Source organism: Podarcis muralis, chromosome 3 (genome assembly GCF_964188315.1).
Source record: "Podarcis muralis chromosome 3, rPodMur119.hap1.1, whole genome shotgun sequence".
Classification (NCBI taxonomy): Eukaryota; Metazoa; Chordata; class Lepidosauria; order Squamata; family Lacertidae; genus Podarcis; species Podarcis muralis.
Genome location: NC_135657.1, coordinates 19,778,115 through 19,804,124, shown reverse-complemented (window position 1 = coordinate 19,804,124; position 26,010 = coordinate 19,778,115). Strand labels below are relative to the sequence as shown.

General features: G+C 42.5%; 1 protein-coding gene across 2 annotated transcripts in view; it reads left to right on the top strand.

The window, feature by feature from the left end:
• Window positions 1–24,271, top strand: part of SOCS5 (suppressor of cytokine signaling 5) — a 31,018-nt gene extending 6,747 nt beyond the window's left edge. For both annotated transcript variants that reach the window (XM_077925520.1, XM_028724847.2), the window contains one exon: window positions 17,542–24,271. In XM_077925520.1, coding sequence (XP_077781646.1) covers window positions 17,554–19,152 — 1,599 coding nt within the window. In that variant the 5' untranslated portion in view covers window positions 17,542–17,553 and the 3' untranslated portion in view covers window positions 19,153–24,271. The remainder of the gene's footprint in view (window positions 1–17,541) is intronic.
• The last annotated feature ends 1,739 nt before the right edge of the window (window positions 24,272–26,010 follow it).

Here is a 26,010-nt window from a genome sequence, read left to right as displayed (position 1 = left end):
CTCCAGCCAGGAGAGCGCGCGCGGGGCTAAACCAGCCCCCCGCGACCCTCTCCCGGCTGGAGAAGTGATGCGCGCCTATGGCAGGAGCCTCCATAGGCGCCCGTCACCTCTCCAGCCGGGAGAGCGCGCGCGGGGCTAAACCAGCCCCCCGCGACCCTCTCCCAGCTGGAGAAGTGACGCGCGCCTATGGCAGGAACCTCCATAGGCACCCGTCACCTCTCCAGCCGGGAGAGCGCGCGCGGGGCTAAACCAGCCCCCCGCGACCCTCTCCCAGGTGACGCGCGCCTATGGCAGGAGCCTCCATAGCCGAGCGTCACCTCTCCAGCTGGGAGAGCGCGCGCGTGGGGCTAAAGCAGCCCCCCGCGACCCTCTCCCAGGTTACGCGCGCCTATGGCAGGAGCCTCCATAGGTGCGCGTCACCTCTCCAACCGGGAGAGCGCGCGCGGGGCTAAAGAAACCCCCCGCGACCCTCTCCCGGCTGGAGATGTGACGCGCGCCTATGGCAGGAACCTCCATAGGCGCCCGTCACCTCTCCAGCCAGGAGAGCGCGCGCGGGGCTAAACCAGCCCCCCGCGACCCTCTCCCGGCTGGAGAAGTGATGCGCGCCTATGGCAGGAGCCTCCATAGGCGCCCGTCACCTCTCCAGCCGGGAGAGCGCGCGCGGGGCTAAACCAGCCCCCCGCGACCCTCTCCCAGCTGGAGAAGTGACGCGCGCCTATGGCAGGAACCTCCATAGGCACCCGTCACCTCTCCAGCCGGGAGAGCGCGCGCGGGGCTAAACCAGCCCCCCGCGACCCTCTCCCAGGTGACGCGCGCCTATGGCAGGAGCCTCCATAGCCGAGCGTCACCTCTCCAGCTGGGAGAGCGCGCGCGTGGGGCTAAAGCAGCCCCCCGTGACCCTCTCCCAGGTTACGCGCGCCTATGGCAGGAGCCTCCATAGGTGCGCGTCACCTCTCCAACCGGGAGAGCGCGCGCGGGGCTAAAGAAACCCCCCGCGACCCTCTCCCAGCTGGAGATGTGACGTGCGCCTATGGCAGGAACCTCCATAGGCGCCCGTCACCTCTCCAGCCGGGAGAGCGCGCGCGGGGCTAAACCAGCCCCCCGCGACCCTCTCCCGGCTGGAGAAGTGACGCGCGCCTATGGCAGGAGCCTCCATAGGCGCCCGTCACCTCTCCAGCCGGGAGAGCGCGTGCGGGGCTAAAGCAGCCCCCCGCGACCCTCTCCCAGGTGACGCGCGCCTATGGCAGGAGCCTCCATAGCCGAGCGTCACCTCTCCAGCTGGGAGAGCGCGCGCGTGGGGCTAAAGCAGCCCCCCGCGACCCTCTCCCAGGTGACGCGCGCCTATGGCAGGAGCCTCCATAGGTGCGCGTCACCTCTCCAACCGAGAGAGCGTGCGCGGGGCTAAAGAAACCCCCCGCGACCCTCTCCCAGCTGGAGAAGTGACGCGTAACTATGGCAGCAGCCTCTGAAGGATGCACCGAAGCCTGGCGTGGGGGGGGGCGGAGAGACCTTCTCCCCGCGCCAGCCTTCGGATGGCTGTCCTGAAGACTTGGGGTGGGAGAAGGGTTTTCCTTCCCACCGCCAACATTCAGAATGCTGTTCTGAATGTTGGCGGTGGGGAGGAAAAACCCTCCTCCCACGCAAGCCCCGGGAACAGAGGGAAAGCGCTGCGCGCCTTCCCCTCTGTTCCCGTACCTGTGCTGAAGGCTTGCGGTGGGGAGAAAAGCCCTTCTCCGCACCGCCAGCCTGGCAAGCGGTTTCCCTAGGAACGCATTAATTGATTTTCAATGCATTCCTATGGGAAACCGTGCTTCGCAAGACGAAAAACTCGCAAGAAGAAAAAACTTGCGGAACGAATTAATTTCGTCTTGCGAGGCACCACTGTATCAAAAATTCTGCATAAAGGCAGGAACATTCAGTCATGCTTGGTTACTGCCATTGAAATTGTTATGCCTAAATAGGTGCAACATGGCAAACCTGCATCTTTAAATTGTATTTTCCTTATTTAAAAAAGATGCTTGAAACTAATAAACATTTAGACTGCCTTGGTAATACATTTAACTATATGAAGCAGACAGCTTTTCCAGTGACTGTTGGACAACCCAAGAAGTTGGATTCATTAGGACTGGTTGTTACAGTTCTTTCTTCTGGGTCATTCCCCGCCAAATCACCTGGTGTCATATGCTCTCACGACTCAGATTTTCCTCAAAATTTTAAATGTGTAGATACCTATAAGATAAGCTCAAAATAATATTTTAAGATTTTTTGGTCCAAAATTTTTGGTCCATATTAAATATCTTTTGGATGATAGGTCTAATGATATTACACTGGCCGTGGCAAAGTTTCTTTTGGAAGTTATAAGAATCAAAGATCATCATGTTTGAGACAAAACAAAACGACCGCCTCGGTTTCTCTCTCTTGTGTGGTTGGCTGTCTCAATTGTATTTTGTTCTGAAATTGTTCTACGGGTCTTTGGAGCGCAATAAAGATTTATATATATAGAATATGCAGAAATGGCGAAACTCACGGGAAGACTCAGAGACAATGATAATGAAGACTTTAAAAAAGACTGGGAACCGTTTATGATGTATCTACAGAAATATTGTAAAGAAATGGACTCAATAGCAGGGTTTGATTAAACACTTAAAAGTAAGAAAATAAGTTTAAAGGTCAGGAAATAATAATATGGAATGTAATTCAGTGCAAGATATAATTATGAAAGAAAATTTGGTATAAAAATGATAAGAATTTAAGTATATTGAGAGGCATAAGGTCATAAAAATAGGACAAAAATTAAGCAGAAGTAATAAATATTTAAAGAACCAGAAGGGGAAGTTGAGGGAAGTCGTGGTTTTTATTTCTTTTTTGTTTATATGACAAATGTTACATCGTGTTATTTGGTTGAATATTAAATTATAAAATCCAATATATATCCATCCAGCATCATTGACCATATTACATGTATGGGAAACAAAATAGCTTTGACCATATCATTGCAGGAGTGTTTTACACAATAAATGAACAAGGGCTCTGAGACGTATTTTGTTTTTATTAAATAATCAATAAAACTTAATTTTTAAAATATATTAGATGACATTGTAACCTACCGGGAATAAAATAACAAACATTCACTTTGAATGGTTGGTGACCCTTTTCTGTGGCACTTAAGATCATTTTTATACCTTATTTTGAAAGAGACCACAATTAGCTTTATTTTGATACCAAAATAAGCCAAATTGGTTGAAAAATAAGCGAAACAGGAGGTTTTTTCTACACTGACGCAGAAATTCCATTAGCCTAAATCGCACAAAAATTGAAATTTTCAAAAAAATTCTCCTGCGTCCAAAATTTGGACCAAAAAAATCTTGAAATATTATTTTGAGCTTATCTCATAGGTATCTACAATTTTTTTAAAAAATGGAGAAAATCTGAGTCGTGAGAGCACAGTCGACTATTAAAATCAGGTGATTTGGCATGGAATGACCCTTCCTATAAAAATGGAAGAGCTGGTCCAGTATTGTTGACATCTATGGGATAGTTCTTCAGTTTATTTACCCGAGTGTCTCATTCTTTATGGGTAACTGTTTTGTCATCCATAGTTGCCAAGTAACACCAATTAATATTTTATGTACAGGCTTTGTTTTGGTAGTAATGGTTATTAACTCAGTTGAGCACTAGGCCTAAATTATGCCACTTATAGAAAATGTTTGTTCTTTAAAAAGTGATTTATTTTGAATTGAATACATTTTAATTTTAGTAATGCAGTGACTGCAGCAGTAGTCTGGAGGGTAGTATTCAACTTAAGTTTTGCTCAGAATAGACCATTGAAATTAATGAACATTACTAAGTTAGGTCCATTAGGTTTACTTTGATTAAAACTCAGGGTGACAAATGCTGTATTTTGGGTCAACCTGGAATTCTGGTGTGCCAAGTCCACTGCAGTTTTTAATATATATCTTATGTGCTGATGCCAAAAAGAGGCTGCGCCACTCTATAACCTTTGGGCAATTTAGAAATTTTTGGCTCTGGCATGACCGAGAAATCTGTTCAAGTAGCAAATGTGAAAAGCTGAAAAGAAAGAAAAGGGGTGGGGGGAAAAGAAGTAAAGGGACTGAGGGGATGAGAACATAGAAGGGGAATTGAGGGAATGGAAAAATGAAACTTAAACATCCAGCTTTAATATAAGGTTTCCATTTGAGTTGCTCAGCACTTTCAAATATATCGAAATTAACTAACAATAGTGTGTACGATTACTGGTCCCAGTGTTCAAGTAAACTAAACCATTTCTAGCTACATAAGAAAACTACTCTACTTAATTGAACTGCAGCTTCAGTATTTGAATGAAACCATATAAAACTCCATCTTTCCAGGTCATCTGTTCAACTCTTTGCAATAAGAATGGAGGTTTAAGCCATACTTTAACAGATTAAAACCCAATATGCTCTTAGAAACCTCCAGAGAAAGGGCGTCTATAACTTCTCAGGGCAAATTGCTCTGGTTTGCTTGGTTTTAAATTTCCATAATGCTCCTTAGCAAAGCTTTATTATCTGCATTCTGGGCATAGATTTTTATTTTCATGTGATTATTTTTGTTACAAGCTACCCAGAAAGTTTTGTTATAGGGAGCCATATAAACAATAAATCAGTAGCAAAAATATGTCTGAGCTTTAAAAAAGAAACTTTAGGTAAATAACTCTAGTTCGATTATATTAAGAAGTGCAGCAGCTCTTTCTATACACTGAGTATGATAGAATCAGTAGCAAATTCTAATATAATCTTAGCTGGTTTAATCAAATAAACTATATGGGTATTCTCCCAGCAGGTGAGTTCTTCCAGCAATCTTGTCTCCATGTAGATGCTGTTGATTCACTACAGTGCCAGAATATATTCTTAAGAAGAAAAATTATCTCCTTATACAATTTTTGATGAGGAACCTCTCCTCCAAAACTATGAATTTTTTCATGATAGGGTAGTGGGTTTTTAAAAAAATGAAAATGGTTGACTGATTTGGAAGTAGCTGTTTGAAAGCTTTTCACATTTATGTGTTTGAAAAATACTTATAAGCACTATCCTGGGAGTGGGATCCTATCAGATTTCTCTGTAAACTTGTATAGGATGGGGGTGCAAGGCTTAAACTATAAATTAGGCTTCTAAATAGGCAGTAGTCTGGCCATTATGCTGCGATAAGTAAGAATTAAGCTTTAGAAAAACATAATATTTTTTGCTTTCAGTCCACAAATGACTAATACAGGTAAACCGTGGGCAGGCAGGCTAGTAAATACAGTGGGCTAATGTTTTTTTCCACATGTCTACGGTTTGTTTCAATCCACAAAAGCTGCTAGACTAAAAATTGTAGGCTAATTTTTTACAAGTCTTCCATATGATCACAAAAGTTGCTGGATCACCACGTTTTACTAGCAAGTCTGTCTTTGAATACCCATACTCATTTTTTTGCATATCTAGCATCATGAAAGAGAAAATCAACTTTACAAAACCTTTCTGATTGGGTAGCAATTTTCCGTTTACTGGTGGTTATTTATATGACTTACAGCATCCAATATACAATATGTAAAACATATATTAAAACATCAGTAAATAGAAACACTGGGACACGGGTGGTGCTGTGGGTTAAACCACAGAGCCTAGGACTTGCCGATCAGAAGATCGGCAATTTCGAATCCCCGCAACGGGGTGAGCTCTGTTGCTCAGTTCCTGCTCCTGCCAACCTAGCAGTTCGAAAGCACATTAAAGTGCAAGTAGATAAATAGGTACCGCTCCAGCGGGAAGGTAAATGGCGTTTCCGTGCGCTGCTCTGGTTCTCCAGAAGCGGCTTAGTCATGCTGGCCACATGACCCAGAAGCTGTACACCAGCTCCCTCGGCCAATAAAGCGAGATGAGTGCTGCAACCCCAGAGTCAGTCATGACTGGACCTAATGGTCAGGGGTCCCTTTACCTTTAAATAGAAACATTAAAACAACCTGCATAGTAAAAAGGCCTTCTGAAATAAAATGGTTTTAGCCTGATACCTGAAACTTAACCCAGACCATCTCTGCCTGATTCCTAATGGAAGGGAGTTTATAGAATTGGGCCCACTACACCTAAGGCATGACTTCTTGATGACACGAGTTGTGCTTCTGATCTACAGGGGAACCGCTGATAGGGTACTCACTCACTGGATTATCACCTTGTCGTGGTGAGTGGACTTGCATGTTATTATGACTCTTGTGAGCGAAGCCGTCGGGAATCTCGTACTCCCAGCAGGGTCACCCAAGGCAGTAATGTCAAAGGAAAGGAGCTAGACAAAGAATGATCCAAAAAGTCCTCAACGGCAGAACAGGCGGATGATAACAAGTGGTATGTTACAACGGCTGTGAAGGCAGATGAAGTCTGCAACAGATAGCAATCTACAGGTTGTCGTGACTACTCATGGCATCAGAACAGAACCTTACTGCTAAGACTGTGTGTTGGTCAGCGTGCACTGATCTACACACATAAGACAAATTAACACACAGGTGTCTTCCAAAACCAAACCAAACCCAAACCCCAGAAGTCCCATGGCAATCGGCAAATGGTAACGGGGGCAGGATCGTGAAATCTGGAAGCCCCTAGCACATGGGCGGTGGATACAGATTCAGTCGTTCTCACTCAAGGAACAAGGCAGTTGAGCAGCTTGGTAGCTGTATCCATGACTGAGCAGCCCTTTTTAGGAAACGCCGTTGGGTGGTGGAACCCTTTTTAAAAAGAGAGAGAGAGAAGCAGGTGCCGAATGTTGAAAGTTGAGGGTGATAAGACTGTTTAATAACTTTCCCTTGCAAGTGTTTTTCTTTTCAGAATTAGCTCCATAACCCCTGTTCTCCCTGTGAGCAAAAATATTAGGGGTGTCTGTATTTTCTTCTTCCTCCTCCTTAAAAGTGAGGCAGAAACCAGAAGGGTAGTGATTTCTTAAAACAGCAAATAAAAAAGAACTTCACAGCTCCTCCCCATCCATACTCTGCTTCTAATTCCAACCTCCTCTTGCTGCTTTTTGCTTATAAAATAAATAAGTCATGAAGATGGATGTGGGGCTGCTCATCACTTGTAGTCTCAGGGCCATTTTTCAGATTGGTTGGAAAGCTATCTTAGGTGGTATCTTTCCAGCTATAGTTTGTCATGAAGCCACTGTGTTTTAAGTAGTTGACCTTTTCAGTAGTTAATTGATAGCTCCTTGATTTCTCCCCTGCCTGACACTAGGAGACAATGTGAGTCTGCTGCCTAAGGCAATTGGAGCAAATTTCATGTTGTTGTTTTGCCTTGAATATAAGCGTTCCCATTTTCTACTGATGTGGATGTGACCATTTTGTTTGTTTGTTATTAAACTACAGTAGTTGGTGTATTGTATGTTTTAAAGCTAGCAGACACACTATAGGTATTCAGGAGGCTTTTTTTTTTTTAAACAAAGTACAGTGGTACCCCGCAAGACGAACGCCTCGCGAGACGAAAAACTCGCAAAACGAAAGGTTTTTTCGTTTTCGAGTTGCCTCGCAAGATGAATTTCCCTATGGGCTTGCTTCGCAAAACGAAGCTTGCCCAGGGGACAGCGGGTCTTCTCTTTTGAAGCAAGGGGCGGCGGGGAGAAGCGATCTTCTCCCCGCAGCCCCAGGTCCGGGGACAGCGGGAAGCGCTTCCCGCTGCCCCCGGACCTCTTTTGAAGCAAGGGGCTGCGGGGAGATCGCTTCTCCCCACCGCCCCTTGCTTCAAAAGAGGTCCGCGGACAGCGGGAAGCGCTTCGCGCTGCCCCCGGACCTCTTTTGAAGCAAGGGTTTGTGGGGAGATCGCTTCTCCCGGTGCTCCGAAGCCGGGCGGGGGGGGGAGGGAACACCTGCCCCAGCCGCCCCGCTTCGGAACGCTGCTCCGAAGCGGGGCGGGGGGGCGGGAACCTCTCACCCCGCCGCCGGGCATCGGAACGAGGTCCTGGACCTCTTCTGAAGGCAGGCGGGGGCAAAAGTCTTTGCTCCCCCCGCCTGCCTTCCCGGGACAGCGGAGACTTCTCCGCTGCCCCGGGCGATCTTAAAATGCTGGCGGGCGGGAGCGAAGCGTTCGCTGCCGACCCCCAGCATTTTAAAATCTCCTCGGGGCAGCGGAGACTTCGCTCCCGCCCGCCAGCATTTTAAAATCGCCCCGGGACAGCAGGGGCTTTTAAAATGCTGGCGGTCGGCAGCAAAGCCCTCCTGTCCCCGGAGCTTGCGGGGCGGGAGGTGGGAAGAAGGGCTTTTCTTCCCACCGCCAGCCTTCAGAACAGCCTTCTGAAGGCTGGCAGTGGGAAGAAAAGCCCTTGTCCCCCCCCCCCAGCCTTCAGAAGAGGTCGGGGGACAGACTGTCCCCGGACCTGGTCTGAAGGCGGTTTCCCTAGGAACGCATTAATTGATTTTCAATGCATTCCTATGGGAAACCGTGCATCGCAAGACGAAAAAACCGCAAGACGAAGAGACTTGCGGAACGAATTAATTTCGTCTTGCGAGGCACCACTGTACTCAAATGAACATTTTTGCAGTGCAATCCCTATCCTTGTTTCTCAGCAGTTCAACTATTCTCAGTGGGGCTTGCTCCCAGCTAAGCATGCATAGGATTGCAGCCTGATTGCACTTTATTGTCAAGTAGTAGATGAGTGAACTAGAGCATACTTGCTCTCAAATTATTGCTCTCAATAAAGAGGTCATCAAGAGTTCCGCTATGCTTTGCTTGCAGGCTGAATGACCCTCTTGACTCTGCCCACCTGTTTTTTATTTTAACCATAGCAGATTACAAGCTAGGAAACTTAAATATAGCAGTACAAAAAACATTATTTCAGTGACTCATGCACAGCTTTCTCGTCCAGAGCAGAATATAACTTGAGGTGTATGCACTTCCATGGAAGCAGAAAACCTTCAAGTGGGGGAGGGGGCAGACTGAAGATAGTTGTGTTTCTTTCAGCTACTTTTTGAATTCTTGGATTAAGAGTCTGGCTTTAAATCTTAAAGAAAGAAAGAAAGAAAGAAAGAAAGAAAGAAAGAAAGAAAGAAAGAAAGAAAGATAGATAGATAGATTCTGCTTGTTCTGTTATCAACATTTGTCCTGATAGCTTTTGGGAAGAGGTCACATAGGCACTAAAAAACTATTCACAGTTGTCAGGTTTCTATCTTGGTTGATAGAATTCAACCCCTAGCATAGAATTCTGAAACATTGCTTTGAGTGCACATAGCATTTACTGAGTTCTCATTCTTACAGATCGAAACAAGAGCTGTAGCTATTTCTCACTTCTGTGGCTGATAATCACTTTTATTTAGTAGTGGAATTCAAGGAAAACTTTCCTTATAGAAATAAAAACATCACTTTTTGGAAAAGGCCCTAGAAATAATCATTTTATTATTTTTCTGAAATTACATCACAGGTGAGGAACTTTGATGAAAGATGGTATCTCGCAAAGAATTAGAACATTGTCATATTGGTACTTACATCTCTGATCACAGTAGACTGTGTGGAAAATACTGTTTTCCCAAAAAAAGTTATGCTAAATTGAAGTAAGAATATTATTGTCTGAGAGAGTTCCTCTCCTCATCCTGTGCTGCTTGCCCTTTCCTTCCCTGCATATTCTTCATATAATAGTTGTTATGTCTCTGCAATGGTGTAATTTCAGTGATCACACATCTAGAACATTGATCATTTTAGAAAAATGGCCACCTGTTGACTGACAGTAAACAAAGTGCTAAACTTTCAGTAGCCAAATTCTTACCTCTTTTTTTTAAAAAAAGCCAGCAATTCCCAAAATTTTGTCTAAATTTCTTTTCTGATGAACAGGCAACATCAGTACTTTGTGGGACAGCAGAAGTCAGGTTGCATCTGTTCCCAGAACTGTCATTGCTGGGGACAATTGATGTCTATGCATCAGGCTGATAAGATGCATATCCTTACAGTGGTGCCTCGCAAGATGAAATTAATCCGTTCCGCAAGTCTCTTCGTCTTGCGGTTTTTTTCGTCTTGCGAAGCACGGCTATTAGCGGCTATTAACGGCTTAGCAGCTTTAAGAAAAAGGAAACAAACTCGCAAGAACTCGCAAGACGTTTCGTCTTGCGAAGCAAGCCCATAGGGAAATTCGTCTTGCGGAACGACTCAAAAAACGGAAAACCCTTTCGTCTAGCGAATTTTTCATCTTGCGAGGCATTCGTCTTGCGGGGCACCACTGTATTTACATTACCATAGCCAATTTTATCAGGTAAGGATAGCATGTTGTAGGGTTTATATGTGCTGGCCATGATCCCTGTCTCCGTGTAGGAGACAGCTATAAGGCACTTATTGGAGGGAGGTGATGAGCAGTTCTTCCCTTACCTTATGTGGGTGTGAGTGTGTGCGTATAAATGTGTGCATATGAGGGTGTACTTGCAGGAGAGTGGCAAAAGAAAATAATTTTTTCCACTCTGCCCCTGTGCCTACTGCAAATTCAGCAGGCACATTCTGTGCCAACTTTTAAAAGTCTGCTGAAAACTTTTATATTCTGTTATGCCCGTGCAGGCAGTTAAGAGTACACCTCCTCCCACACACAATGGCCCATTTATGTTTGTTTTCAATTTCTTTTTGCTTTTCACTTGTTTTTAATTTTTAATTATTTTATTATTTGGCTTTGTGTTTTTATTATTTGGCTTTGTGTTTTTATATTGTTGCAAACTACTGTGATATATTATTATGATACAACGGTATATAAACTTTTTTTATAAATAAATGTGGGGCCCTATGTATATATATAAAAATGTAATCTAAACACAGACAATTGGGAAACACTGGCCTGCGAGTGCTCCAATTGGAGAACAGCCTTTACCAAAGGTGTCATGGATTTTGAAGACGCTCAAACTCAGGACGAAAAGGAAAAATGTGCTAAGAGGAAGGCACGTTTGGCAAACCCTCACCATGATCAACTCCCGCCCTGGAACCAATGTCTTCACTGTGGAAGGCTGTGTGGATCCAGAATTGGCCTCCACAGTCACTTCCGGACTCACTGTTCATGGAACTGTTCACGGTTTTGTGTTCATGGAAGACAATCTTACTCGACTACGAGTGATCGCCAAAGAAGAAGATACATAATAGCGAATTCATTCTTTGAGTGTGAATCCTTGTGTAGCAGCATCCACATACAAGGAAGCTGCATATCCCTGCATTGCAGGGGGTTGGACTAGATGATCCTCAGGGTCCCTTCCAACTCTACAGTGCTATGCTATGTGCTATGAAGGTATCAGCAGATTTGGGAGGGGCCTGTGTTTTTTCAGAAGTAAAAAAAACAAAAAACTATAGGGGGGAAAGACATGGAGGAGAATCCAGTGAAGACTGAGTTTGTTCATTTGCAACACAATACTGAGTGTCTGTGGAGGAAGGGAAAATGGAAAATCTGTGTGGGTGGGGATTCAATGGAGTATTCTGGAAAATGACATGACTGATTAAAATCCTGCAAAGCTACCTTCTGCACTGCAACATTAATTGCAGGTCCCACATGCACAGTTATGTTAGTGAAAGTCACAGCTGTGAGGTCAGGACAAATGCTTTTGTGAGAGGAATGAAAGTTGTGTTTTATTTTCGTGGTTCAAATATTTATTGACTACATTCGCATAAGCAATACTAGACATTATGTTACTTTTATTTTTGTTATATTAAATGTTGTTATTCCAACCACTAAATCACCCTGGCTTCTAGGGTTCTTCTGCTATGGGGCAGCTGTATAAATTACCGTAGCTAAATAAAGATGAGGAAAGCAAAATGCCACTTAGAGAAGGATCTGAAATATTTTCCTTGCAGTTTGCGGTTTTTTGTTTTTTGTTTTTTTTTTGGATTGTTTTATTTGATGTTCTAATGTTTTGAAAACCACTTTGATTTTTTCCTTTAAAATATAAAGCAGTACAGAAAAGAAATAAATAATAATAATAAATGCCACTACAAAAAAGGGTGCCTAGACATACCATTGTGCAAACATAATATGGGTTTAAGGTGCCATTTGGTGATTAGCTTATATATATGAGTTTCTAACAGTGCTCAAAATTATGAAATATAATGAGTGAATTGGTCTACCACTGAACTACTAGTGTAGTGGCAAAGAAACTGAGCTTGAATCAAGACTCATACTTGAATTTTGTTTCTGCCATGAACTTACTAGGCGGCCATAGGCACGTTCTCAGCCTTATTTCCCCCATAACAGGGGGCAGGGGGTGTTTCACGATATTGACTTACCTCACAGAATTGTTGTAAAGCTCCCAATCTTGGGAGCTAAGTGGAAAAAAGGTGAAATCCAAATTGTCTGCTCTAGAGTCCTTTAGGATAGAGGTTAACATTTTATATCTAAACCAAAAATACTGTGACTTTGGAAACAAAAACTCTTAAAATGCAAGCCAATCGAATTTTTAAAAAGGTTGCCCATAGAAGAGTGCAACACAAATATTTTGGCATTTTTCAATACAAAGAAAAAGACAAATGTGAATTATTTAAGACATCTTATTTGGACTTATACAGTTCACTGTCAACGTCTTTGTTTGCTATCAATGAATATTAAAATAAACTCTGTTTACTACAGTTAGAAATGCAGTCTTTGAATAAATCAATTGAACTGGAGGAAGTGCAAATGACTATTTAAAAAAACTAAAAGGATACAAAGTACTGGGAGGTGACGGTTTTACAGGAGCATTCTTTAAACATTTTTACAATGAATTATATCCCCATCTAGCCAGTTGTTGAATGAAGTTCTTTCAGGGGAACTTCCAGGCATCAGTCTAAAATAACAGTACTACTGAAAAAAAGTTGAAGAAAAACCTTGACCTAGTGGAATCATATTGTCCAATTATCCTGTTAAACCAGGATGCTAAGCTATATACAGTGGTACCTCAGGTTAAGTACTTAATTCGTTCCGGAGATCCGTTCTTAACCTGAAACTGTTCTTAACCTGAAGCACCACTTTAGCTAATGGGGCCTCCTGCTGCCGCCGCACCGCTGGAGCACGATTTCTGTTCTCATCCTGAAGCAAAGTTCTTAACCCGAGGTACTATTTCTGGGTTAGCAGAGTCTGTAACCTGAAGCGTATGTAACCTGAGGTACCACTGTACAGGCATTTTAACAAACTGGTTAAATACGTTTATTACAGGTTATATCTCCCCAGACCAGATGAGCTTTATGCCTTGCTGGCAGATAGTGGTTCCAATGTGACACCTATTGAATGTCATTCATTATAGTAAAAAGAAAGGTAACACGCTTGCAGTAACCTCATTAGCTGTTTACAAGGCCTTTGGAAAGGCTGAGTTCGACATTTTTAAAAGCACTGATACATAGACTTAACATGGGAGAGTGATTTATTCAATTTTTGAAGTATACATTTTTTGAAGTTCTTATGCTACTGTCAGTGTAATTTTTCTCGACTCAGAAACCCCTATAAAAAGAGGAATAAAACAAGGATGCCCTTTGTCCCCACTTTCATTTGCCTTGTCTATTGAACCATTGGTAATAGTAATTAGAAACAATGTGAATGTAGAAAGTGTAGAAAAAATAAAAGTAAAATGCATACTATTATCCTTTTTTTGCCAGTGACATAGCTCTCATGTTATCAAAACCAGAATTGGCATTACTTGAAATTATCTAAGAATTGAATAATTTTGACAGTGGCAGGCCTACACATAATGAAACCAGATATGAAATTATGTATATTGGGGTCCTCACACGGTCTCAAGTTTTCATACAAAGCATTGTGGGAGCTCAAAAGCTGAAATACCTGGGAATATTCATAACAGAAAACTTGTACTCTTTAAGTAAAGCAAATTTTGAGCCCTTGTTAGGCAAGGAACTGAAATCCTGGGAGGGTCTAAACCTTTCTTGGTTGGGCGACATTGTGGCTGTGAAGATTTTAATCCTCCCACGTTTCACTATTTCAGGTCCTGCAAATAACTATAATAGGAACGTGGGTGGCGCTGTGGTCTAAACCACTGAGCCTTTTGGGCTTGCTGATCGGAAGGTCAGCAGCTCAGATCTGCACAATGGGGTGAGCTTCCACTGCTCTGTCCCAGCTTTTGCCAATCTAGCAGTTCAAAAGCACGCCAGTGCAAGTAGATAAATAGGTACCGTTGCGGCGGGAAGGTAAATGGTGTTTCTGTGAGCTCTGGCACTTGTCACGGTGTCCCATTACACCAGAAGCGGTTTAGACATGCTGGCCACATGACCCGGAAAGCTGTTTGTGGATAAACGCCGGCTCCCTCGGCCTAAAAACGAGATGAATGCCTCATCCCAATAGTCGCCTTAGACTGGACTTAACCGTCCAGGGGTCCTTTATCTTTCACCTTAGTAAGTATAATGCTTTAACAAGTTTGGCAGAGATTATGGGGTAAATTCATTCATAGTGGAAAGAAAGCTTGGTTATGGGTAGTGGCTTGTTTCTGTGCTTTGCTTCATAGACTCTTAGAGCTCTTAGAGAAACAGAAAAAGAAATTCCAGGGTCCTGTAGGACCTTTCTTTTTAACTTTGGAGTAAGACAGATTGGCCCCATAATGACTGTGCTGTGCTTCCAATGCACAGTACATTATGTGAATAACCCCTAGCTCCAACGTTAGGTGGAAGACTAGGGCTTACGTTTGTGGTTGGTGGCCGGTGGCCCCTGTGAATTGTGGACCCCTGCCAGTTGACATAGCATATTGGGCACCAATGTCTCTCTTCAAGCCATGCTCTGTCAAAGTATATTACGCCTTTACAGTTTCACATTTATTTCAAATTCATTGCTTCTAAGCTGAACCCATAGTATCAATTTTCTTCCTGTGTTTTCCTATTGGGCCTGAATTCTGTGAAATTGGGAAATCTATGTTCACTTTGCAGCCATCATTATCTCAGTCATCAAATAACTACTCTTAGTGTGCTGTCTAATGTGGTTGTAGTGGGGAACCATTTTTGTACGTCTGTGTATGTATTCTAGGTGTTTGTATGATAATATTAATCTATTATATACTTTTTAAATAGTTTAATGTATTTATAATTATTGTTTTAAATTTAAGTTGCTTGGAGACCTTTTAGGGAACAGGCATCTAATAAATCACAATGTATGCACTACTCACAAGTAACAAGGAAAAACTGACTAAGTGCTGGGGAGGGAGGATGAATGGTGAATCACACAATGGTATTGATTAGACTGACTCAATAAAGAGTTTGTCTTTGAAATGGCCCTGTTGCTAGGGGGAAGCTGCCTGCTCAGCCAATACCTTAATGGAAGGTTGATCACAATTTACAGTTGCAGAAACTAGAAACATTCAGCTCTAGTTTTCATTTTAAGAGCAAGTATTGGGGTAGATAGAAAACCCTGTCAAAGCAACAGCAAGTTCGTGCCATCTGCCCATCCAATGTGGCTCTCCAGTTAATTTGTGCTTCGTAGGCCCCAACCACACACAAATGGCATGCATGATACACTGGTGCAGATATCTGGCTGACACACTGTGCTCCTCCACCTTCTGTAAGCAACTTTGACATGTTGGCAGGGCTGCCTACCTGTGAATTCCCTGACATCACCATCACTGCCACCATCATTTTGTGCATGCTGCCTTTCCATAGCTATAACAATGCTCAAGGCTGCTTACAGCATGAAAAGATTTACATTATCACAAACACAACAAAAGTCATTTATAAATAAAACACATCAAAAAGTACACAACCAGGCAATTTTCACATAAATCATAAAAGATCTGAAAATAAAGATACAAAGAATTAATACCCATAACAGTGACACAAGTCCCCAAGCAATACCCCAAACCAAGAGTTTGTTCAGCAGCCTCAGCTTTTGTGACTGGAGTCAGTCAGGGCCCCGCCCCCTCAGGCTGGGTGGGAGAAGTCCAGCAAGGCAGGGAGCAGGAATCCCAGGACTGGCAAGGCACCAGGTGATCAATTTTACCTTTGCAGTGCAGGTTGCATTCAAGCAGCTTTGCAAAGGAAGGTCCCAGCCAATAGAAGTGGTGCTTGGAAGTTACAGCTGATCAGCACTGTCCTTCAAGCTCCATTTTTGGCAGGGGCTTGGCTGCACTCAAGAGTTTCTGATTGGGAACCCTGGAGTGTAGCCAATCCCAGTGGGACATGAAGTGACTGGTGATCAGCCTGCGATTAGTACTGACTTCAAGTCCCGCTTTCAACATGGCTCTAATTGGGGGCTTCCGAGTGGAACCAGTGCCACCCAAAAGGGTTTTGCATTTGGTGGCAGATCTAAAAAGTACCAAATACAAGACTTGCTTGCCAAGGAGCAATTGGGAGCACATTTTCAGGCTCCCCGTGGTTCCTTTGCGCCACCCGTGTCTTTATCTTTACATATGATGTCATGTGGGGTTGATGGATGTGACTTGGGGAAAATAGGATTTGTGGCCCAAATTAGGATGCCTGCTGGGCCTAATTGGGCTGAAGGCTCCCCGCTACTGCTCTAATGCCTAAAGTGACTATAAACAGATACTAGATGAGCATCTGTCAAATAACAGTGTTAAGCGTGGGACAACCTGGGTTGAGAACAAAATCGACTGTATTACAATGTTATATCATTTTAATGGCAACTACAAAAATTGCTTACCTGGAAAACTAATCTTAGAAAAGGGATGTATATTTAGTAGTATTTTGATGTTGAGCAGCAGCTGGGGGAGAAGCAGGCAGCCGGCTCAAATGATCAGCCAACTCAGATCACCAACTGCTTTGTGGGTCATCGTTCAGAATTGTTGCTTCAATGTACTTACAGATTGACAGGAATCTTTTCGCAGAGTTTGCTAATACTTTCAAGAATATTATGGATCCTGTTGTTTTTAGCTCTGCCATCGCATTCTCCTAGCTTTGATATTTTCTACTCAAAAGTCCAGTGTTGCAGAAAGACTATCATTTTTTAAAACATAATTTTTTGTGGTACATTAGTGTGAAACTTTCTGTTAGTGAACACCTAAAAAGCTAGTAAGCTGAATTTTAAAAAGTACTAGTCACAGATGATCCAAAATCTTCCTCTTGTTCTATAACTTTATCCTTTACTAAAGATGGGAAATATAAATGAATATGAACGCTCAGTTTAATTGGGAACAGTAGCTGAATAACATCACCATGGAGGTTATATGAGCATGCATGTTATCCTACATTTTGTAGTATTTCTGTTTGCAGAAAAGAAGGCCTATGAAATGAATATTTTAATAAGGAAAGGGTGACACTAATGTTTCTTCCTCAGTTTCAACCTTATACATACACCTGTCCAAAGCCTATCCTATTTCTAAAGTTATAACTGAAACCTCTGCACTCCATTGCATAGAATATCATAAAAACTGAAGTGTTCATTATAAATAGAAAATCCTAAATATTTTGGGTGTAGAGTATTTAAACTATTTGTTTTATTGTAAGCTACCATGAGGGCTCCATTGGGGTATATAAGGGGGAGCGATAAAAATATAAACGTTCCCCCTTAGCTTCTCATTTTGTTAATGAGTTGTCTTAACAAGTGTTCAGAAACTCATTTTGAGTCTCTATTCAGCAGGTGACTTGACTAAAGTATTGTCTTCCTGTGTTTGAAATTTAGGTGACCTAATCCATGGGTAAAGTTGGGAAGATGTGGAACAACTTCAAGTACAGGTGCCAGAATCTCTTCAACTCTGAAGGTGGAAACAGAAGTGAAAATGTAGATGTAAACTCTAATTGTTCTTCCGTTAGAGATAAAAGTGTGTTTGTTCCTGATCCAGCTGCGCAACGACCCAGCAGCCCTTTAAGAGATGTTTCTTTACAACTGAGTCTAAACCCTTCAAAAAGCTCTGCAAGGAAAAATCAAAACTGTGCCGCAGAGATCCCGCAAATTGTGGAAATAAGCCTTGAGAGAGAGAGTGACTTGGGTGTTGGCACAGGAGCTAGACTTGCACGAAGAGATTCCTACTCAAGGCATGCACCATGGGGTGGGAAAAAGAAACATTCCTGCTCGACAAAAACCCAGAGCTCTTTGGACAGTGATAAAAGATTTGGCCGTTCTCGCTTGCAAAGGAGGGAGCGAAGATACGGCGTGAGCTCTGTTCATGACACGGACAGTATCTCAAGCAGGACCATTGGGAGTCGCTCTCTGCGACAAAGACTTCAGGATACTGTTGGCTTGTGTTTTCCCATGCGAACGTACTGCAAACCATCCAAACCTCTCTTCTCTAACAAAAGAAAGATCCATCTCTCTGAACTAATGCTAGAGAAATGTCCTTTCCCTCCTGGGTCAGATCTGGCTCAAAAATGGCATCTAATTAAGCAGCACACAGCCCCAGTGAGCCCCCACTCAACTCTCTTTGATGCATTTGATCCTTCCGTGGCTTCTACAGAAGATGAAGAGGACAGGCTCAGAGAAAGACGAAGGCTCAGTATTGAAGAAGGGGTTGACCCTCCTCCCAATGCTCAGATACATACCTTTGAAGCTACTGCACAAGTTAACCCGCTATATAAACTGGGACCAAAGTTGGCCCCTGGCATGTCTGAGCTGACTGGAGACGGGAGTTCAACGCCACAGGGCAGTTGCGACCTGGAGGAAGACACGACTACTCTCTGCTTGCAGTCGCGTAGGCAAAAGCAGCGCCAGGTATCTGGAGAGAGCCATAGCCACACCAGCAGACAAGGAGCTTGGAAAGTACATACTCAGATTGATTATATACACTGCCTTGTCCCAGACTTACTGCAAATTACTGGCAATCCTTGTTACTGGGGAGTGATGGACCGTTACGAAGCAGAAGCACTTCTGGAAGGAAAACCCGAAGGCACTTTTTTGCTCAGGGATTCTGCTCAAGAAGACTACCTCTTCTCTGTGAGCTTCCGCCGTTACAACCGGTCTCTGCATGCGCGCATTGAACAATGGAACCACAACTTTAGTTTTGATGCTCATGACCCCTGTGTGTTTCACTCCTCCACTGTTACAGGGCTTCTAGAACACTACAAAGATCCTAGTTCTTGCATGTTTTTTGAACCTTTGCTTACAGTCTCCCTAAACAGAACTTTCCCTTTCAGCTTGCAATATATCTGCCGGGCAGTAATCTGTAGGTACACTTCATATGATGGGATTGATTGTCTCCCTTTGCCATCAATGTTGCAGGACTTTCTAAAGGAATATCACTATAAGCAAAAGGTCCGAGTGCGATGGTTGGAGCGGGAACCAATAAAGGCAAAGTGAACAGAGTTCAGAGTCCCCAGTAAGCTCACTAGAAATATGTGCTTTTTTTGTGCAAATACAGTATAACTGTGGTTAGCACATCAGTGTTCAGCTGCTGCTTCTTCATCTTCTTTTGCAATATGGTACTTTAAGCTTAATATGTTCTGAGTGTGTTCAGATGCTGCCTGCTATTAATCAAGCTTAGTTGTGAATATCTCTTGAAACAATATGTTGAACACAAATTCACACATTTTTAAATGCGGGCTTGCAGATTATAATTGTCTGGTTCTGAAATACACTATTTTCTTTCCGCAATTCCTCTAGTTATTATGCAAAGCAGCCATTGAGTATTTTCTAAGTTCCATTCAATTTCAGGAGTCAGAACAAAGTGAGTTGCTGACTTTTTTTCATTTTTGAACATTTGAACACCAGCAGTTGTATTCCAGTGTAGTTGCTTTCTTAGTACATTTTAAAGTTCAGTTTTTCCCCATGACAATTTTCACATTAAAGCTATTCTAAAATGGAAAATCATGAGCAACTAGGGAAACTGCTGTCACCTAGCACTTCTAAGAATTGATCACGTACATTAATGAGCACTTACATGCATCCACTCGGCACCAAACTCTGGTTTTTAAAAGGGCTGTATCCTAATTAAGTATACTTTAGTGTATGATTGTTTGAGTGCTAATAGATTAATCAGCCAACTAAGTTTGCATAAATTTGCATATCACTAAAATAGTAATCATATGCAAGAAAAAGTAAACACATACTTTATTTTATAATGATGCTTACATGTGCCTGCTGTGATACCTTGAAAGGGGCATCTCTTATGGCAGTGGTCACCAACCTTTTTGGATCTGGGGGCACATTCTGAATTTTGAGAAGATACCAAGGGTACCAGTTAGGAAATGGCTGCCACCAGGGGTGTAGCCTAACACATAATGGCTGCCACCTTCAAAAGAGAAGAAAAAGAAAAGAAACAGGAACATAAAATAGTTCAAATATGGGAAAATCCGTTCAGGTTTTTAAAATATATATATATGTGCGTAATCAGAGATAAAAAGACATAATGCTGACAAACAAGTATTTTTCCCTATCTTTATGGAGAAGAATATAATAGAAAAACACTGAAAATACAGAAAGGACTCACCAGAGAAGTAGTTGAACAATACTGTTGCAGAGTAGTGTGATTTTAAGGCTGACTCATCTACAAGCATCTCAAAACTAGGGATGTATGAGGATACGAGGATAATGATTTTTCTGCCTTTGCACTAAGCCCTCATCTCTCCAGACAACCTGGGAGCAATCCCTGTGGGCCAGGCAGGAGGGAAAAGTGATAACACTGATTCCTCTGAAATGACTCCCTCCCCCCCCAAAAAAAAAACAACAACTTGGAAACAATCAGGAATAATGTGGTGAGGATGTTGATGTTGATGTTGATAATAATGATGCCTCTGCATTACCCCACCCCTCAAGAATGTAACAACTTGGAAACAACCAGGAAAATTCTTAGCATCATTATTATTACCACCACCATTATGATGTCTCTGTACTGGGCTCCCCCCTTCAAACAACTTTGGACAATCCTTGCTGTAGGGCATGTAGCAGGGAGAAAAAGGGTTCCCATATCCTTACCCCCTCCCTGAGTTCAACAGAGGCTTCTCTCAAGCAGCTGTGTGGTCCACATGCCGGCAGGCAGCAAACACGTATTGCAACAATGGGAGGCTTGCCATCTTGCTTCCCCCACCCCACATTTTCAAAAAGTTTCTTAAGCAACTATCCGCAGACTGTTTCACGTGGCCAGCAGGCACCAAAACTATTCATTCCTGGGCTGCTTCCCCTACTCCAAACGTATTTTTAAAAGCCTCTCAAGTAGCAGCCTGTCAACTGCTCTATGTGGCTGGCAGGCAGCAAAATAAATGTAGCTGCAAACCTTCCAAGGACTAGGAAACAAGACAGTAACAGGAAAAGTGCAGGAAGCAGGAAACGGCACCTCTTTGGGACCCTTTGCCTGCTGTCCAAACAATTTATCAGGCACAGCTCTGACTACACTCATTGACTAAAAACACTGGCAGTGGGAGCAGCCAGGCTGGTTCATTTCACGTTGGTTGCTTAGAAGAGCACCTGCACCTTCTGCTTCATAACATCTTTTCTAGGATGGCTAGAGTCCTGTGAAAGAAAGAAAGAAAAAGAGTTGTGGGTAGGGGCAGCCTGGAGGCACCAGTGAAGGCTGTCTCAGGCACCCAGTTGGCAACACCCCTCTCCCCAAAATCCTACAACATGACTCAGAAGGATGAGTTCCTCTTCTAAGATGTTGCACAGTTTGTGGAAGTGCTTAAAACTTGCACATTTTCTAAAAATCTGCTATACAGTTAATTGGGGTCACCTTAATCAGATGGATTGTAGTCAGTTGTCTTAAGCATTGCAGCCCTAGTTTAAAAAAAGTAAAGTTTAGTATACACAGCGTTTCAGTAACTTCTGTCTAACACTGCAAGCCTTCACAGAAGTAAGATTCATTAAATTCAGTGGGACTAAACTCCTAGATAAGCGTACATAGGATTGCAATTTAAGTCAACCGCTGCTGGTAAGTCGTGATGATGAACTTGACTCAACTATAAAGAAACCTGACAAGTAGTGATTGGAGCTTTGCATTAACTGATTTTTGAAGGGTTCAAAACAGTATTTTTAACTGTCTGCTAAAAACTAATGGCCATCTAGCTTAGTTATGACTTAAAAGCTGATCCAGAAAAGATAATGTTCTGTTCTGCTTCTTTCCCTCCACCCTACTCAACGCATCATACGTAAAGTTTCAGGCTTCATATAGGTACTGTTGTATTTGTGAATGGTGTAGCACCTTCTTTTGGTAAGTTGTAGATTGTGTTCTCCTTGAGCAAAAAACTTTTGCAATTGCTCTTTTGCTTCTGGTTCTCTCTCTCCCCCACCCCTTTGTGGACAGAACATAACCTGTTTTGTCCTAGTTGTGTTTGCACTAAAATTTGTGTTGGAGTACAGAGTCCCTTGTTTTTTGCTTGTGTATCTTGTACCAATGACTAGTGCTCCCAGTTGACAGTGACTGTGAGGTAGGAAAACTTCAAAGCTGCGTATACAAGAAGAGTTACACTTGTATGCCAACACTAACCAGTTTATCAATGTGTGTTTTTCCTCCGCTTGCTGTGCCTTGTTACAGCTTTTTTGTGCTAATAAAGTACAGTATTTTCAGTGTTATACTTGTATATTTGCTCTTTTATATTTGCAGAGCTTCTCGTGTAGCAGTTAACCTTTTTTTAAAAAAAAAGCTTTATCTTATGTTTAGTTTAGCTTGCACAAATGTGCAATTGAATGATTACTTGACATGTCACCAAATTTAAGCATAAATGAAATTCTCTAGAACACCCAAATACAGATGTTTCCAAGCATTTGGGGCCATTTCACACATTGCATGGAGGCAACTGTGGGTTTTCCATGGGATACGCTTGACAACTGGTGCAAATCCCAGCTCTCTAGTGTGGATCTGAATGGGTTGTGCTTTTTACACCCACACATTTCATTTTTCGATGTGTGCTTCTGTCGAAGGTGTGTGTCTTAAAAACAACCATGTGATGCTTGAAGTGGCCGTTGGTTTTCATTGCAAAACCATAGAATAGTAGGTCTGCAGTATCTGGCCACTTCAAAAAGGCAATTATATATGGAAAACCCTTCTAGGTAAGAAGTATAAACACTATGTGTACATCATCTCTTGTACACAAACACAGGTTTGCCTGGTACACTTGTGTTTGTCCATACATTTCTTAAGCTAAATATAGATTCTTCACAAGATGCATTCGTTCAAAGGCTTTTTGGCACCTTGGAATGAAATGCAATTCATTTTTTATTTTTGCTTTCTTTTATTATATAAAAGAGTCATAAGTTATTGTGCATTATATTTGAAGTTTGACATAATAGCTTGTCATTTTTGAAGTGGACCTAAGATCAGGTGATGTTTCTGGATATAATTGGTTAGCTATTTGCCATGTGTGGTGGTGGTAAAGGGCATTATTTATACCCTTCCTCAGCTACTGGCAAAACAATTGCATTTTTATTTTTGCACTAATGAGTTTGCAAGGAATGGATTGAATAGATGCTACAGAATCAGAGGTTAAAAAAAGGTTTTGAAATGCTGTTCCAGACATCTTTTATGGTAGATGGCTAGGCTACAATCCTCTAATGTCCTTCCTGGGAGTTCAACAGAACTTGGTGAGTTTTACTTTTGAGGGATCATATATAGGATCGCACAGTAAATTGAGTTAATATTTCAGTATTGTCCACCTGCGAGACAAGTAATCCATATAGAAACATTTGCCTGGTACCCTATTTTGTGTAATTTTTCTTTCAGAGAAGAACAGAGAGGAAAGAAAGTGTGCATCAGGCCGCTGCATAAATAAGATTCGTATGACGAGTGCCCACTGTATTTTAGGTATTGGGATGGCGAAACTTGTGTAGCTCACAAGGATTGCTGCTTGCAAGTGTCTGAACCTGCCCAGATTCTTTTTACCAAAGAGGTTGAAGGAACATGTTGCTGCTTATAATCCAAACTAAAACAATTGAACCAAAGTATCTTCAGCATAAGCTATTTGGGTATAATATGCAATGCCAGAGATCATGAAAATGTATATAATTTAGCAGCAGTTACTCATAATTTTTTTAATGCAGTGTAGTCTCAATATACAGAATTGTCCAAAGTCTGTCTACTTCAACACCAGAAGATCTATATACACCAGAAAGCTATTGAAAGGAGTTTATTTAGACTCCCAGAGAGCACTTTAAAAGGGTTAGTTTGGAAAACTCTCATTGGGCTAGGGCTGAGGAGAACACAAAAATATATAGGAGCCAGCATCAAATTTGAGGTTTCCGGGCATTTAGGATTATCCAACTTTGCATTAATTGTATCAAATGTGCTTTCAAATGTCAGATTTCCAATGTGGATTTTCTTTTTGCTCTGAACATGTAAGTACTTTTCACTAATGTTAAATGTAAGCATGTTATAACTGTTGGGTTTGTGTGTGGGTCTGTATTACTGAATATGCAAACTTTTGGTTTATGAACTGCTCTAAAACTAGCTGCTTACATTAAAATGGAAAAAAGTAACCAGCATGAAATTGTGCCCAAGTGTACTTTCCCTGCTTTTTCACGCTCCGTCAGTTTATGTTAAAGTCTACAATGGTTGGGTTTTTTCCCCTGTTGGTGAATGTGTGTTTAGTGTGAATTCCTTCAAAACGATTCAAATCAGGAACTTGGTTTTTGTACTACAAGAAACATGTTAAAAGTGTCATTCACATTCAGTGGAAATAATTGCACTTAATTTTTGTAGGAATTTGTTGCTATTTTACTTGCTGCAGTACCCTTCTTGTGCTTAGCCCAGTGGCTCACAAACTGTGGGGAGAGGGCCCCCTGGTGGTGGGAGGGCAGAATTCATGGAGGGGGGAGGATCTTGCAGAATGCAGATTGATAGACAGACGTCATCTTCCAGGCAACAGGTTTTGGCATCTCAGCTGCTGCCAAAACTGTCATGCAAACTCTGGAAGCTACAGAGAGATTGGAAACATAGGAATGCTTCTGACCATAGCAACTACTCTGCCTCCTTTCCTGGCTGGCTAACTTTTATGTGTGAGTCTTGAGATGCCTTGTTTAGTTCTCTAATAATGGACCAATGCCCCGACCAAAAATCCTTTTTATTTTATTAAAAATACTCATGCACCACCTCTCTGCTATCTCCAACTCTCCCCAGCCCCCCAGGTAGCTTTCAGTCACACTTAAAAACAGCTGTCATAATAAACAAAATGGATGTGGGTGGTGCTGTGGTCTAAACCACAGAGCCTAGGGCTTGCTGATCAGAAGGTCGGCAGTTTGAATCCCCACGACGGGGTGAGCTCCTGCTGCTCGGTCCCTGCTCCTGCCAAGCTAGCAGTTTGAAAGCACATCAAGTGCAAGTAGATAAATAGGTACTGCTCAGGCGGAAAGGTAAACGGTGTTTCCGTGTGCTGCTCTGGTTCACTAGAAGCAGCTTAGTCATGCTGGCCACATGACCCGGAAGCTGTCTGCAGACAAACGCTGGCTCCCTCGGCCAATAAAGCGAGATGAGCGTCGCAACCCCAGAGTCGTCTGCGACTGGACTTAACGGTCAGGGGTCCCTTTACCTTTAATTAACATAAAACGGTGAATATAAAGCTAAAAAGTCCAAACAGCCAATAAAATTAATAAATAATGTCACCAAACATCTCAAATGGTGCCAAAAGTCCTGGTGAATCAAAAGAGTTTTAACAAGCACCTGAACATCAGTTGTGTGGGTACCTGACAGATTTTTCTGGAGAGAGAAATCTGACTGACGCATGAAATCAGACATTAGTAGGGGAAAGGAGGAGAGCTCAGCAGTTGCAGCTGTATGCAAAGACAGCATTTGCTTAGCTGTGGGATGTGTGTGTGCACTCAAAGGTCGGGATTTAGAAGGGGGGCCCCGTGTAGAGAAAGTTTGAGAAACACTGGCTTAGCTGTATACAAGCCCAGTTGCATTTTGATTGACTTTATTTCTGGTGCTACACTGTAAATTTGGAATAAAACAATTAAGGCAGTGCTCAGAAGGCTGTCCATCTTGTGAGAAGGAATCTATAAAGTCGAGGCCTCTTCTGTACATGCAGTGCTTCAAAATTGGTTTTGGTCTGCTATGTGCACTTTTTTTTCTGCAAGTAGTTAATGTTTTCTTCTGTGGTCTTGAAGCAGATCACACCTCACCTTGTTAATCAGGACAAATCGGACATTACTATTTAGTCTCCAGTAAATTAGGGGCCAGGGTGAATGTGTTCCTTCTGGAACAATAAACCATTAGCAAAACTTTTCCTCGGATTT